This window comes from Alosa sapidissima, chromosome 5, assembly GCF_018492685.1.
Source record: "Alosa sapidissima isolate fAloSap1 chromosome 5, fAloSap1.pri, whole genome shotgun sequence".
In the NCBI taxonomy this organism is placed as follows: domain Eukaryota; kingdom Metazoa; phylum Chordata; class Actinopteri; order Clupeiformes; family Clupeidae; genus Alosa; species Alosa sapidissima.
Genome location: NC_055961.1, coordinates 27031874 through 27048210, shown reverse-complemented (window position 1 = coordinate 27048210; position 16337 = coordinate 27031874). Strand labels below are relative to the sequence as shown.

General features: G+C 42.2%; 1 protein-coding gene across 1 annotated transcript; it reads left to right on the top strand.

The window, feature by feature from the left end:
- The first annotated feature begins 1946 nt into the window (after positions 1-1946).
- On the top strand, positions 1947-6259 carry LOC121708766 (TOG array regulator of axonemal microtubules protein 1-like). The gene is made up of 8 exons (XM_042091638.1): positions 1947-2217; positions 2679-3180; positions 3454-3658; positions 4390-4495; positions 4681-4913; positions 5160-5318; positions 5883-6008; positions 6124-6259. The coding sequence occupies exons 1-8, from the start codon at positions 2089-2091 to the stop codon at positions 6134-6136; spliced, it is 1473 nt and encodes a 490-aa protein (XP_041947572.1). The 5' UTR covers positions 1947-2088; the 3' UTR covers positions 6137-6259.
- Positions 6260-16337: the final 10078 nt, after the last annotated feature.

Below are 16337 nucleotides of genomic sequence, written 5' to 3'. Positions count from 1 at the left end.
AAGACTGAATAAAGCTCAAAATCCTTAGAATAGCTGTTAGTTCCATAATATCAATGCATTGGGAACACTGCACATTCAATTTTGAATCAAAACATGACCAAAATTGATCAACGGAATGTTAGACTGTCCTCCCTTTTTCTTTACAAACTCAATCATTTACTGTATAACTGAACAATGTCTTAAGATTTTGCTTTACTTTGAATCATTGCACTAATATCTAGTTACATTGCCATTATTTCTGAGAATTGCTTCACCTACTGTATGTTGCATGGAGTCGACCAACTACTGGCACCTGTGAACAGGTATTCTAGCCCAGGACGTTTGAATTACATTCCACAATTCCTCTGCATTTCTGGGTTTTGCCTCAGAAACAGCATTTTTGATGTCACCCCACAAGTTATCTATTGAGGTCTGGGAATCGTGCTGGCCACTCCATAACATCAATCTTGTTAGTCTGGAACCAACACTTTGCTCGCTTAGCCTACTGGTGTGTTTTGGGTCATTGTCATGTTGAAACACCCAGGCATTTCCTCTTCAACATAAGACAACATGACCTCTTTAAATATTTTGATGTATTGAAACTGATCCATGATCTCTGGTGTGTGATAAATAGGTCCAACACCACAGTATGAGAAACATCCCCATAACATGAATTGTGCACCACCATGCTTTACTGTCTTCAGTGTAGGCCTACTGTGGCTTGAATTCGGTGCATGTGGGTCGTTGGACAAACTGTCTATTCCTATCTTACTTCTATTTCAAGTTATCATGAGTGTCATTTGATTACATAATCACACCAAATGCTAATAAATGAAAACAGAATAGGCTTTTAGCGAAAATAACGTTCCTGTGACAGGCTATCAAATATTGAACAATGGGATAACGTTTCATCAACAGTTTTATTGATGCCTGAAATGTTGACATTGCTAAAGATGTAGCCTACCGAGAGGCAGCTGCATAGTTATACGTTCAATGGGTTCAACGTCTCCCTTGCCTACCAGGTGGATGTAAACCAAAAATTCTAGAACAGAGCTTATTTGATGTAAACATCTCTGTATTCAGCAATGTCAACATTTCAGGCATCAATAAAACTGATGATGAAACGTTATCCCATTGTTCAATATTTGATAGCTTTTTCGCTAAAATCGCCCTGATTTGGTGGTGTTTGAGGTTGCTGTGGATCAAATCAGTTTATTTTGACATAAGGGAGTTAGTAACTGACCTGGCCCAGCCCATATAAGCCTATTCTGTTTTCATATATTTCGTATTATGGAACCGCAGGCCGAAAATACAATAAAGTAGCCTAAACGTTTTCCAGATTAGGAAATATTTCTTAATTTAGATAAAGAGGCATGGGAGGTAGTGATGTGAGCGCTCAATCAATGTGTGTGCGTCTGCGTAAGTGACTGAACCACCTGAAGAAATGAGGGGGATAATCTGTTCACTAAAAATATGGTTTTGCTAACCCATTCGCATAATTTCTAAAAGGTTCTCTCCATTGTCTACATGTGATATTTCAGTGATATTGCTGGTAGGTACAATGTTCACGTCAGTCAGACAGAAGACGGGCGCTATAGGTATTGCTATTTCTGTCCCTAGAAAACGGTTTTAAAATGGTATGTTTAGCAGTCAGTATTTTCCAAATGTCCCGGGGTGAAACCCACGGACCCGGCTAATAGCAGGACTCGCATCTTCTCTCAGCAAAATACTTCCATCCTCCTTGACTATTGGCCACATTGCCTATCAGAATCAGCAGAATCTTATTGCCAACAATTCACTTGCATTTGTTGGGAAATAACTGAGGATTAGGCTATGTATTTGTTTTATCAAGTGGTTAGATGTCACGTTACTTCTAAGTCTAAGTACTAAGTCCAACCTGCTGTCTGCGGCCCTAACGTCATAATGGTGACGTCACAATTGCACTCCTGTCAATGTTGGCGAAGATTCTTTTTCAGATCACTTGATGCATCTTCACCTTAGGACTCACCCGCACGCTTCTCAGTAGCCTAGATAGTTTGGATTTTGTTCAGTCTAGATTATAGATTCAAGTTCAATACGCTTTATTTTAGCTGATTGAAGCCAAGTACCATGGATTTTCAAGAGGAGTTTGGAAAACTCCATGCAGATAATGAGGAGATGAAAGAAATGATGCTACAGCTACTGGTTTTACGCCAGGAGCAGAATCGGAACACTGGCACCCTGATCTGTACCGCATGTGTGAGTTCCCTCAAATATCTAAGAGCAGGTGTTTTTATATAGCCTAAATTATAACTAAATCTAATATATCATGTTCCCTACACTTGGCATCTATGTTGAAAGGGTAAAGGTCAAAGTTCAAGTGTGGTTTGATGATGACTTTTGAACTGTGCCAGGGTTATGGTTACCACAGTTACAGCTTTGGTCAAATCTGACTATCAATCAGACTTTTTGGGTTAGTGGTTACATAGACACAAATTATGATAGAGTTCATACAGCTACTTTGTAATGTAATTATAATGTAATATAATAAAATATAATTAATAATGTAGTAATATAATGATGCCTTAGTTATTCACTAAATAGTGCACTATAGAGAAATAGTGAAGATTTCAACCGCAGCATGGCATTTGGACAGTTGTGTATTAGAGGGTGTAGATGGTGGCCATGTTTGATGATTGTTGCCTCTTCGCTCTCTGCAGTCTCAGCATCAGCTGCTTCCTCATCTCCAGCCTCATCTTCTGCCCTTGCCCCACAATCCCACAATGCTTTGCGGCCCACTCCAGCCCTTGCATGCCAGTGCGGCACCTTGCCAGCGGAAGCTGCTAGCCCCCATACCCCCTGCATCCCCCCACCACCAGCTGCAGCGGTCTGCGAGGGCTACGCTGAGACCCATGAGTGCTCAGCAGAAAGAGCGCCAGACTAACAAGGAACTCCTGCAGGAGGTCCTGGAACTCGCTGAGGAGATCAAACTCGCCAGTCTCAACGATACCAAAGCCTGGGACCAGACAGGCTACTCTGTGGGCAGCCTCAGGTCTGTGGATCGCAGGACACCGTCGGCGCTCCGTACTCTGCCCTTCCTCAATTCACCAATTGCCCCTGCTATCCCCGCCCCCCCAAAGACAACCAGTCACAGTCAGTTCCAGAGTAGACTACCCCGTCTCAAGAAGACAATATCAGTCAATGTGGTCACTGCTGTGACAGGTGAGTAGTCTCTCTTACAGTCTCTCACACACACACACGCACACAGAAAATATTGACTCATATAGGCTAGCCTAAAGTTGCAGAAAAGGATCCACACATCATGGGCAGGCCAAATGATGAACACTAAAGTAAGACACTGCACACAGACATTTTCTCAGTCTTTATAAGCCTAATTAAATATCAGTGAAGTTATCAATGCAAATAACATAGTTGTTTGCCAAGGCAATTGTAGACAGGATTTGACCTAAACATGTTTGACCTTTGACCTCCCAGAGCAAAAGTCCGTTGAGTCTCTGACAGGGAAGCAGGAGGAAACGAGGGAGCAGAAGGAGGTGAAGAAGAGGAAAGTGAACGAGGCAAGGCATACAAACAAGACCCAGCTGGCCAAGAATCTCCCAGAGTTGGCCAAACTGCGCCCACTGTCCTGTCCCGAGCAGGCCCTCCTGCAGGCCTTTACAGTGCTCAGCGACGATGACTGGTGGGAGTATAGCTTAAATAGGCTAGGCTAATATATTAACAAATTACAGGCTTTTTGCCAAGATAGGCTAAGCTATTACACTATCCAGACAAATTGTAGGCTTTTAGCTAAAATAGATTAGACTATGCTGATATATTTATGTTAAAAGAACAGTGTGCCTTTATGCTACGTTTACGCGTGGCCGGCTATTTTCATAAACGGACATTTCACCCTTTCCGTTTTAAAAAATAACATTGTGTACACTTGTCAGTTTTCAGAAGTTTTCCTTTACACTAACCCGGGAATATGCCTTCAAGAGCATGCCAAACCTGTACGTGGCAGTGTAACGAGAAGCTCAAGCCCATGTTAGCCAATCAGAATCCCGAAAATATCAACAGCAACAAATCACTTCCTCTTTATCTTTTGAGCTGACTAAAAATCTCCGCCTCGTCACATAAATCTCCGTTTGTACCTCTTTAGGCGCAAACGAACAGAGTTTTCCCAAAAAAACTATCAGCTCAGAGTTTGCGGGGGGATAAAACCTCCGTTTGCGTCTAAATGACAGGGTCAGACGCAGAAAAACATCACCAGTTGCATAGTTTTCGTCTAAACAGGGCCTTCGAGTAGATAGCCTAGGCTATGCTAACACATAGGATTTACATGTAAGAGTTTAGCTGGGGATAGAATACTTGAACCAAGTCCATGTATTACCATGTTTCTCTGATGTGAGTGTGTTGTTGGTGCTGCTGCAGGGAGAAGAAGATCGAGGCCCTGATCTCCATTAGATCTCTGGCTCAACACCACGCCAAGGTGCTGCTACCCAGGCTGCATGATGTTTGTCTGGCCGTCAATCAAGAGGTGAGAGGCTCTCTGCTGAAAAACATTCTGGAGCACATGTATCTTTTGTTCTGTTTCAAACTAGGCAATATCTATTGAATGCCTTAATGATGCTACCAAAGAAATTATGTTAGCTTTGTTACTATTCTATATATGTCAAGTTAAAGTGGTACAAGCTGTTATTCTAATTCCCTCCTCCCAACCAGGTGAAGAACCTGCACTCAGTGGTGTCCCGTGCTGCCATGGTGACACTGGCCCACCTGTTTGCTCACCTGGGGCAGGACATGGATGCAGAGGCCGAGGGCGCAGCCCGGACACTGCTGCCGAAGGCTGGAGAGTCTAGCAGCTTCATGAAGGACATGGATCTGGCCCTGGGGTACATGGTGTATAACACCAACCCCATCCGCAGCATGAATGCTCTCATTAACGGAGGACTCAGGTTAGAGGCAGACCGAAAAATAGTTTTTTCTCTCTCCAGGGTTGTACGGGTTAATTGCTTTTAGTGTTTCTCAACTTTCTGTGTTAACTGGCTGTGTTGATGTCTGATGATCAGTTGTTACTCACCTAGTTTGTCTGTTGTTTCTCTGTCTCCCCTGTTTCTCCTGGTTCTGTCTCCTCGTCTCCCCTGGATCTCTGGCTTATCCATTTTCCTGCTGTGACTCATTGGTTCTCTGCTTCTTCTTAGTCACAAACATACAGCCGTGAGGAAGAGCACTGCACGGCACCTGGAGAAAGTGACGGAGGTCATGGGGGCAGCTCGTCTCCTGTCCGGCAAAAAGGACCTGACTGCCCGCTTCATCCATGCTGCTAGCTGCCTGGCCCTTGACAACACACTGGAAGTCAGGTTGGGAGCACTATTTCTCTTATTGGCTTTAGATAAAAGTGTCCGTTAAATTAATAAAAGAAACGTTTCTAAATTAACCAATCAGCAACAGTTTCTGTTCCATTATGAGGTATCCAAAAGTCATCTCATGTCATGCAGCAATACTGAATGTAATTATCTGTTAGTGCATGGCATTGAAATAGTGAGTTCACAGCTAAAATATAGTGCAACATTTGTGATTTAATATTCAGTTTCCAGTAGTGTCCACAAAAGTTATAGCCTGGCTGACTGATTATCAAATCTCCATTGACACACCTTTCCTGTAAACAAATGTTTTATATTCAGTTGTTAACTCAATTCCAAAGAAAATCTGCTGAGCAAATTCAAACATAGATTTGGCAGGGTTCACCCAGGCTACATTACATATATGAGATCTTTTAGGAGGGCAGAGACAATGCAAACATGCCATTGTCCCAATTATAAGTCTGTATACCATCAAAATGATTTCAAAGTCATAATGCTTATATATTCTAAACTAACGAATCAGTGGGTGCTGACTGTTGATGTATTTGGTGTCTGAAACAGGAATCAGGCCCGTAGCATTCTGTCTATAGTGGCCTCCCATCCCGACCTCATCAAGATGGTGGAAAGGTTCGCCCCTCTGAGTGATCAAATCCGCATGAAGGACTTTATCAACAAATGCCAGAAAAGGTGGACTGGAACCGGACACCATAAACACTTTTACTTTCAGAGTGATCATTATTGTTTAATCTGTGAACATACAGGGTAAATTGTTTTGGTAATGTGCTATTTTTTACCCCTGCAGACCTTTGCGTTGACGTGGACATCAGAGCCAGAACGAGACCGCACCCATGTGTGACAAACACACACACACACAGGGTGCTGTAGAGATACGCTAATGCACATCCTTTTCACACATAAAATAAAAAACAAAAATAATGTGTTTGTTTGCACTGATTCAACTTTATAAAACTTTGTAACAATAAACATTAATAAACTGTTATTACTGTTGTAAATCAAGTGCAAATAGGTCCAACCAAAATGTAGATTATTGTTAATAGCTGACATACTCATGGCAAGAAAGCAAAGTCCTCCTGTATTAGGAAACATCCCAGGTTTATTGATGTTTTAGCATTACAAGTTGGAAATGTGGTCAAAAATCTCCAGGCACACTCAGGTGTGAGGAATCACTGTAGGTTTATTTACGATACCGGGAGCAGGTCACTAGTAACAGCACGTTCCAGTAACACTACTCAAAGTTCTCTAGGGTGAGGCCCTATCTTATACACGTTAGTTACATTGTGGTAATACAAATCACATGAGTACAATGGTCTTTTCCAAAACTCCTCATACATGCAGAAATACAACAATACATGGACACTTCTTGGACATAGCATGTGACCCATGCGCCATATGCAAGTCATGTGGCTACTCCAAGTAAGTCAGATAATTGGTCAATACAATACATATACATCCTTCAGCATTTTCTTGCCATAGTCTCTTTCCTGTCGGGATATTCCTAATATTACTGCCTCAGGCAGAATACCCTTAACTCGTGACAAAAGGGGTCGCATGACCTTTATTAGAAAGTCGTGACATGGAGATGACAGACAAAGCAAAGTTGATGCACAGTATTGAATGTATAGAAAAAAAACGCACCTCTATGCAATAAGATGTGTTTAGTAATCCAAAATTTCTCCTCCAGAAACAATAGCTAGTACGATTATTTACATTTCCTAGAAAAAGGATTATGGGGATTATGCTTTCCCTCCTACTTTCCACACCAACTCTTATTACTCACTGTATGCCTATATGAATATTCAGGGGAGTTTCATATCTTTAGGAGGACCCTGCAGAACTTAACAACACTGTTGCCGTTGTTATGAATAAGCAGAAGCTTGCATTCTCTAAGGGAGTTTGCACACTGCTCCAACAAACGCCAACAGTTGGGTCAGTGTGGGCTGGCCGTCTGTGTTTATTGGCGTTTGTTGGATGGAGTCGTTAGAGTTAGACATGTCCAGTCGGGTCGGGTGGAGTTGTAGAATGTTGGACCAATGTAGCCCATTTTCCAACAAATGGCAACATTCTAACAGCTCGTTCCCTTGACAACAACTAGCTTCGCGTGCAGAACTTCCGTGAGCACAGTTACCTTGTATCCAGTTGTGTATCACTCACTAGTTTTTGCGTTGAACGTTTGGAAATGGCTGGTTTCTGGACCCAGGAACGCGAAGGATCGCTAATTGAACTATGGGAAGAGAAACCTCAACTTTATGATATTAGGACCCAGGCATACTCCAACCGCGACAGCAAAATGCACGCGATTAAACACATCGCAGAGAAACTGGAAACCTCTGGAGCGGGTTCCACCAACTAGTCTTTGTGTCATAAGTGCTATGTTAGTCTTTGTTAAGACTGGTCTTAGGCCCATATCTAACGCCTGTTGCACCAACAGAATACCTCTGGTTAAGACCTGTCTTAACCAGAGCCTTGTAGATAGGGCTCTCTAACGAAGTATGGCCGTAACAATGCACATTCATGAAAATGCCTGTGGAGTTCTAGAATGGAATGTGCGTTGCCAGGATACTCATTTTACTTTTTCGTCTAATTAGCTATGGAGGATCGTAAGAAAAAGAAAGAGTAATTTCTCTGATTCGGAAATAAGAACATTGATTGAGCAGTATGACCAGCATAAATAGAAGTTGTCCTCAGTGTTCCGTACAGTGTTCTACCCTCAGTCACTGCATTACGTACTCCACAGTGTTCCATACAGTTGATCTTTTTTGAAAGAGGATATAATAAATCATGTCCAGTTAAAAAAAAACGTAAGTCTCCCTGGAAAACTTGTGTTGTCTCCTTTCTATTTTTCGTCATTCCACGGACTGTGAAGGGTTTGACCTTTGTCCCTAATAGAGTGTCCCAGTGACGCCACTTCCACTAGACTCTATGGGACCTTTCGGCTCGGAAAAAATGCATGGATGTCTATGAGAGAAAAGTTGCTATTTTCTGGTCCCAGTCGTTTCATGTCCCTGATAGCAAATATGTTGTTTGTAAATTAAAATGTTTTTTAATGCAAAACGTTTGACCGTTTGTTGTGTTGTTGTTCTGATAAAAGCTGCAGCGAAAACAAACATGAAAAAGACTACGTCGCGTTGTTGACGTCACATGGTCACTCGTTCTTGCAGTGATACATTTGAACAAGATGCCGGTGTGTTTTGTCCCTCAGTGTGCCCATTCCAGCAGGAATGGCTGTTCCTTCTTCCGTTTTCCAGCAGATGCAAGGACCAAGAATCTCTGGCTAAAACGGATCAGGTAAGATATATGTTTTGAGCGAATTTATCAAATATAATATAGCTGCTACTCAGCTACTGGCTAACAATGGGAGTAGCAGCGAAGAACTGTAGTTCACAAAGCGGCCCCGCACAAAATCTGCCACCATCAAACTTCTACGCTATGAATCGTGGTTTTCTTCGTATGAAAAATTATATTTAAAACTGACAAACATCACATTGTCACATTCATGATACAATTCAAACGGGACCAGAAAATAGTTATAATATCGCCATAGAAATGCATGGCAAGCGAACTCATTTTGAGGTCCCTTGTAGCGGAAGTAAAACGGAAGTCACTGGGACACTCTATTGATGTGGGTGAAGTGTTTAAACAAATGTAGCAAATATATGTTACAAGATTTGTCCGTGTAACAGATCAAAAGTTAATGTAGACATGTTGAAAAACCTGTATCAGTTTGTATCTAGTTTTCTAGCGTAACATTAACGGACAATTTTTAAATATTTTCATGGATCATACATTTATGTCTAACATTAACGTTACTGAAGTCTGCACGATTTATAAGACAAGTCTTGCACGATGAGACAGGGATGTTGTCGATATTGAAGTAGCAGCTAGCGTTGTCTGACAGCCAGATGAGACTATGCTGTAATCACACATAGTAAAAGTTCGTATCTAGTTTCCGGACAATTTTTAAAAATTTTTCATGGGTCATACGTTTGTGTGTAACGTTAACGTTACTGAAAGGCCGCACGATTTAAGTCTTGCATGTTGATGGGTATTTCGATATTTTCATATTGACATAGTGAATATTAAATAGTTTAAGTGTATAGGGTCATACATTTATGTAGTCTCCTGAAGGGTTAGTTAAGCAATCCTCACAATTTATGAGACAGCAATAAGACAATAGAGTGGTGAAGTCCCGCCCCTTCTACTTCCAGTCCATGGGACCTATCTTTCAAAAAATTATGAACGGGAGTTAATGGCGAGATAACAATTATTTTTTGGTCCAGTTTGAATTGTGCCACAAATTTCACATATGATGTGTGTGAATTTAAAAGATAATTTTTCACGTCAAGAAAGTACTGTTGTTCGATAGACTTCAAAAGTTATGTTGGTTTTGTGCGAATCCACACAGTGGACTATATCTCTCGTCTCGAACGATGTACGTCACCAACGTAATGAAACGATAAGAGCTGTTATGCTAGTTAACGGTTGCATCTTGCTGCCTGCTATGTCACTTAACAGTATGTAATGTACAGTCTATGGACGAATACAATTTACCTGATGTGTTTAATCCTCTGACTCATGGTATTTTCTTCGGCAAGGAAAGCCCAGTTAAGACCTGTTGCTGGTATGCTTGTACAATCTAGTGTGGCTGTGAATGAGCTAACGTCACTAGCGCGACTGATGGGTTTGTAGTCGTTGGAATTACGATCTTTCACAATGTTGTAATTCAATAGTTACGAAACAAACTGCAAATTTATTTACATGAAAAATTGTCTTTAAAATTGACAAACATCATATGGGTAATTCAAGGCACAAGTCAACCAGGACCAGAAAATAATTTATTTTTCGCCATAGACTGCCGTTCAAATTTTTTTGAAAGATAGGTCCCATGGAGGCAAATGGAAGGGGCGGGACTTCACCACTCTATTCCTGCAGGAGGATAAAGGTAAACCGACTGCGGTCAATGCTGCCATCGTGTGGTGCTTTTCAGTGGTTTTTCCAGGCACTAACAGCAAAACTACAAAAACACATCTAAATCTCTTGTTTTAGTGCAGCAACAGAGAAAGCAAGTATTTGTTATGCTCCAGCAAGGTGTAAGATACAAGACGTAATCTAATAATATTTAATATAATTATTACATTAATATAATAATATAGTAAAATTAATAAAAATAATAAATTATTTTGTTTGTGCCTTATGTACTTTTTACAGAAAAATGCCACATCAAAAATCCTACACTGAGGAGGATATGTTGAGGGCCTTAAGGGCTTTGGAGGAGGGGGGCAGCCTCCAGAGGGTGGCTGACCAATTTAACATCCCCCACACCACCCTCCAGGACCGGAGGAAGGAGAGATATGCCCTCCAGCCCCACTCCAACCGGGCATTGATGCCGGACGAGGAGGAGGCCCTATTGCGCTACATTTTCTGGATGGCAGCCCACGCCTTCCCGATTACAAAGTCGGTGGCGTTAGTGCTGGCCATCCAGATTTGTAAGGCGTCGGGACGGCCCAACCCATTTATCAACATGGAGAAGGGCCTGAGCAAGATGTGGTGGAGCCGGTTCAGGGCTCGCCACCCCACCATAGCCTCCAGGAAGGCCAATCCTTTGGAAAGGGAGCGGCTCCATGGGGCTACGGTGGAACGAGGGTGGACAAGCTCTTCCACATCTGCCAGGCCCTTTATGACAAGCATGGATTCAGCGGGACCCCTGAACTCATCTACAACTGTGACGAGACGGGATTCGGCGACAAGGGCCACTCCAGGCCACAAGGGGCAGAGGTGCGTTTACACGCAGCAGGTGACCACCAGAGAGCCCATCACCGTTCACTGCTGCGCGAACGCTGCTGGGGAAAGCATACCCCCTTTTGTCATCTTCCGGGGGAGCTTCCCCAGTACAGCCTACGGCCTGGAGGGGCCCCAGAACGCACTCTACGGTGTGTCAGAGAAGGGGTACATGGACAGCGACCTGTTCCTGAAGTGGCTGGGGCACTTTGTCAAGTCCTCCTCCTCGTCCACCACCACCACGGCCGGCGCTGCTGCTGCCACCATCGCAGCCATGGCCACCTCCACCACAGCCGCCGCTGCCTCCACCACCACCACGGGCGCCGCTGGGACCACCACCGGACAGTGCCCGACCTGCCGCCACTTCCCCAACCCCCTGGTACGTTCTGGAGTCATCCCGGCGGCACTAGCCGACATCCTGCTGCCGCCCCATATTGACACGCCGGGGAGGGGGAGGAGGATGCCTCAGCCTGCGACTGTCATCACCTCAGACGCCAATATGAGGGAAAGAGCCGAGAGGGAGGCTGAGGCAGCCCGCAGAGAACAGCGGCAGGGTCGGGCAGCCCAGCGCGTGGTCCGGCAGCAGCAGGCCGCTGCTACACAGGCAGCAAAGGTGGTTGCACGCGCTGTGAGAGAGGCCGCCTAGAGGCAGCGGGAGGTGGCGTAACTCCAGGCGTGGCAGGAGAGGATTCCCGTCAGGCGGCCGCTAGGGAGGCTCGGCTGGCCCAGGAGTCAGCACGGGCAGGTCCCGCAAACTGTGCCATGTGCGGGCGCATGGCACCTGCTGGGGGGTCCGGCCAGGTGCTGTGGCTAGGCTGTGACAGTTGCACCCTCTGGTACCACGCACAGTGCATAAATGTCATCATAGTACCAGAGGGTGAGTGGTACTACCCCACGTGCCACAATGAGGCGGCAAGGAAGGTGGCCATGCAGCTCGAGTTGTAGGTGGCCATGCAACTCAAGCTGTACTGTAAATATGTAAATAGTTCTTATGTTTTTGTTAATGATTGTTCTTCAATAAATTTGTTCTTAATTGTTCTCCAATTATTCCTAATATTTTGTTCTTAATTTTGTTCTATATATTCTGGTCTTACAAAGGCCGCACTCAACTTTTAACATTTTGTTCTACATGTTCTGGTCTTACAAGGACTGCATTCAACTGTTACTGTGTTCCTGGTCTTACAAGGCCTACTTGAAATTGCACTTTATTCACTACAAATGTTGTTGTGTTCCTGGTCTTACAAGGCCTACTTGAAATTGCACTTTATTCACTACATCCACTTGGCACAATGAATGTCCTATGCTGTGATGCGTTTCATTCACATTGAACAAGAGTTGTCTTCAGTGTGATTTCAGACCCCCCAAGCGACTTTTTTTGTAAAAAGCGACTAGCGACAAATCTAGCTACTTTTTCTGGCGTTCTTGGAGACTTTTCGAGACTCTGATGTAATGGCATGTAACGGTCCTTTTTACTCTTCTGAGTGAGCAGTGAGTTCGGCTGTGCTGTATAAGAGTCTCTGTATAAGAGCCTGTTTCGTTTGTGAATTAGCCTACATCGAGTTCGCCCAAAGCGTTGCCCCATGATTATAAAAGTAATGACTGGCCTATGTAGTATCAGCCTATGTTCCCGGTAGGTTATACACGCAATCATGGAATCATTTGAAAGTGCTTGACACATTGATTTGGACAGTGCTTTAGACATCATGATAAAAACCTGGTCGATTACAATGGAATGTTCCAAAAATACACATTAATTTTCTGTATTTTTAAGAAACTGTTTATTTCGCGATCCCGACAGGTTACACACCCAACCATGGTATCATTTGAAAGTGCTATCCCTGGCTCTTTCCATTGCTACTGTTAGTTCGTTTCTAGCACACACAATCGCAGAGATATTGATTCGGACGGTTCGCCGGCGACATGATGACTTCAAAGGGTTAAAAATGACCTTAATTATGCAGGTTGAGAGTCGTTCTGATGGTTCTACAACACTTTTTGGGTCGTTTGGTGGGTGCTTCGTCTCCCCCTATAGTGCTTCTCCGCGGAAAAACCGAATATGCAACTTTCTGGTCCCGTCCCGAACAAATCCGGATGTGACTCGGAAGTATCCAATCGCGTCTCGAAAATGTAGTCAGATTGTAGTTTCTAAGAAGACTGCAAAACGGACTCCGACTTGGCTTTGTTGCTGTTGAAATTGTAAGTAGCCTACCCTTGGGTGAACTTCGTTTTTGTAATGTGGTTTGATAGTCTCTTGAACAATGTGTTTGCTCGACCGTTTTATTGTGAGCCCTGTATGTGTGGGAGTGTACCTATGTTCCCCGGGTCCTATGTTCCCCGCTTTGTATGGGACCGGGGAACATAGGATCCTTTTTTAAAACTCTAACCATAACCCTAATCCTAACCCCGAGTGGGGAACATAGGACCTGGGGAACATAGGGATGACCCCGCTGGTCTGGCTGCTGGCTAAAAACTAAAGGTGAAAGGCATATATGATTCTAACCGTCTCACTGAATTGCATTATGCACACTCAATTCTCACTGGTATCTGCTAGACAACAAGTACCAATACATGATTAGTTCAGATTTCACATGTAAAATACATTTTATACAACCCCACCCCCATCTTGCCTGTTCATAATTCTGAGAAATTCTTGAATTGTGTGCATGTGTGTGTGTACGTGTTTATGTTTGTGTGTGTGTGTGCATGTGCATGCATGTGTACATATGTCTACTCTGTGTGTTTGTGTCATACGTATGATTACTGTGAATGCATGTGTTAGAGCCCGACCGATAAAGGATTTTGAAGGCCGATACCGATACAAATATTTGTTGATTTAAAAATCCGATTTTCCGATATATATATTTTTTTTTTCAGAAACGCGCCACAAAACATTAACAGATTTCCCTAACATTAGTTATTTGTAGTTATTTATAAGTATTGACTAAAATAATATGATAATGCATTTTAAAAACAAACTTGTTTATTTTAAAATAATATTGTCACAGTGGGACAGAGGAACATCAAAATATATTAAAGTTCTGATAAATAAAACGTCTTCTCGTAGATGACTTTATGTTTTGATTTAAGGTGTGCCCACAAGTTAGATGTATTTTTAAATTTGAGGATGCCAGATGGGCCTTTTGTGAAATGCTCCCATACTTGACTTCGTCCTCCACTTGCCATCTGTCAAAATATAAAGTAAACAAGCCAGGTGAGATATACAAAAAAACAACATAACATAAAACATAAAATGATTGCTGCTACAGCCACAACTATTACTACCAGCAATATTATTATTATTATTGACAGTAATAATTACAAAAAATAATGATGACATTATTACTATCATCATTTGTGTTATCATTAAACAAGATAAAGGTCACTCCTAAATGTTTGAGTGTGCGTGTGTAATAATTAGTCCCTATTGCCTTATAACCTACCTTATAATTACAATGTTGGCTTGCTTATCCCTTTACCTGCACTTTTAAAATTATTTCCATCAAGCTACATCAAACCATTTTCAATCATCAGTTGCTGCCTGCCTTCTAAAACCTACTATTTAGCAGAGGTGGAAAGTAACAAAATACATTTACTCACGTTACTGTATTGAGTAGTTTTTCTGTGTATTTTGTATTTCTTAAGTAGTTTATAAAAATCGGTATTTTACATTTTACTTGATTACATTTTGAGTGAAGTATTGTACTTCGCTACATAAAAAATCCCATACGTTACTTGAGTAAAAAAAAAAAAGTTAAGACTAAAGAAAACAGAATGGGAGAGAAAAGAAATCGCGCCCTAAACCACTAGCCTAGTGATAATGATCAGCATGTAGCCTACAACAGGACATGAATCAAGCTGGCGCCATGCAGTCTTTCTGAAAGTGATTTTAGCAAGGGAGAGTGAGAGTGACCTTAGACAGTTTTCACTATGTTTTGTATACAAAATCCAGTCAGTCAAACTTTAAATTTCGTCTGACATTCATTTTGACATTTATGAAGTTAAAATATACAGGTAAAATAAATATATGGTGGACATATATATATATATATATATGTCTATTCGAATATATATATATATATTCGTCTATTCGAAATTTTCACCACACATTATATTAACACATATATAAAAATCCAAACATAAGAGTTATGTGTATTAAAGTGGCATGACACAGGAAAAAAGTATTGAACGTGCCTACTGAAATTTCTTCAATACTTTGTGGAAAAGCCTTTGTTTGTAAAGACAGCTTCAAGACATTTCCTGTATGACAAAACGTATTAGTCACAGTATCAGGTGTGATTTTGGCCCATTGTTCTAAACAGATTCCAGGGGTCCCTCTTGTGAATCCTGATCTTTAGTTACTTCCAGAACTGTTTAATTGAATTTAATTGAATTGGCTGCCTTCAAGTCTTTCTGGAGCTTTCTCCGAGTGGTCCTTGGCTTTTGGAATTGACTATCCTTCTGACTCCCTGGTCAGAAATATTGCAAGGAGATCCTGCATGGCAGTGATGTTTCTTCCACTTGCAGATAATGGCTCCCATGCTGCTTACTGAAGATTCTGAAGTTTTGAAATGCATCTGTAACCAGTTTCATTGATATGTTTTGCCACAATAAGGTTGCAAAGGTCTTGGGAGAGCTTTTTGCTTTTATCCATCATGAAATGTTTCTTGTGTGACACCTTGGTAATGAAAAACCTTTTTATAGCCCATCAATATACTAACCAAGCTTATATTAATTTGCACTGATAGAAAGGATAACTACTCTAACTACTTACAGATTCCAGCTCGTTCCTTCCCTTTCTTTAGTGCTTTTTTTTTAGCTTGTTCAATACTTTTTCCCTGTGTTATTCCACTTCATTACACATGACTCTACTTATGGAGTTGTTTACAGTAGATTTTTTATGTGTGGATTACCTGAGTTATTACTAATGCCTGGTGAAAATGTTGTACCCCCCATATTCCACTTTTCAAGGGCCCTCTCCTCCATTGGGGCCCTATACTTTCCACTCTCCCCCCCAGTTTGACGCCCTTTAATCTGCTGAACCTTCTGCTCGTTTCCAAATATAAAAAAAACTCTCTGCAACTCAACATTGGCCTGCCTGCCTCAGCTGCCTGTGAGGGGCTTTTCAGTTGTGCTGGATTACTGTTCACTGCAAAGCAACACAAGGATGAGTGCAACTAACTTTGAAAATCAACTACTGCTCTTAAAGGAGAACTCCGGTGA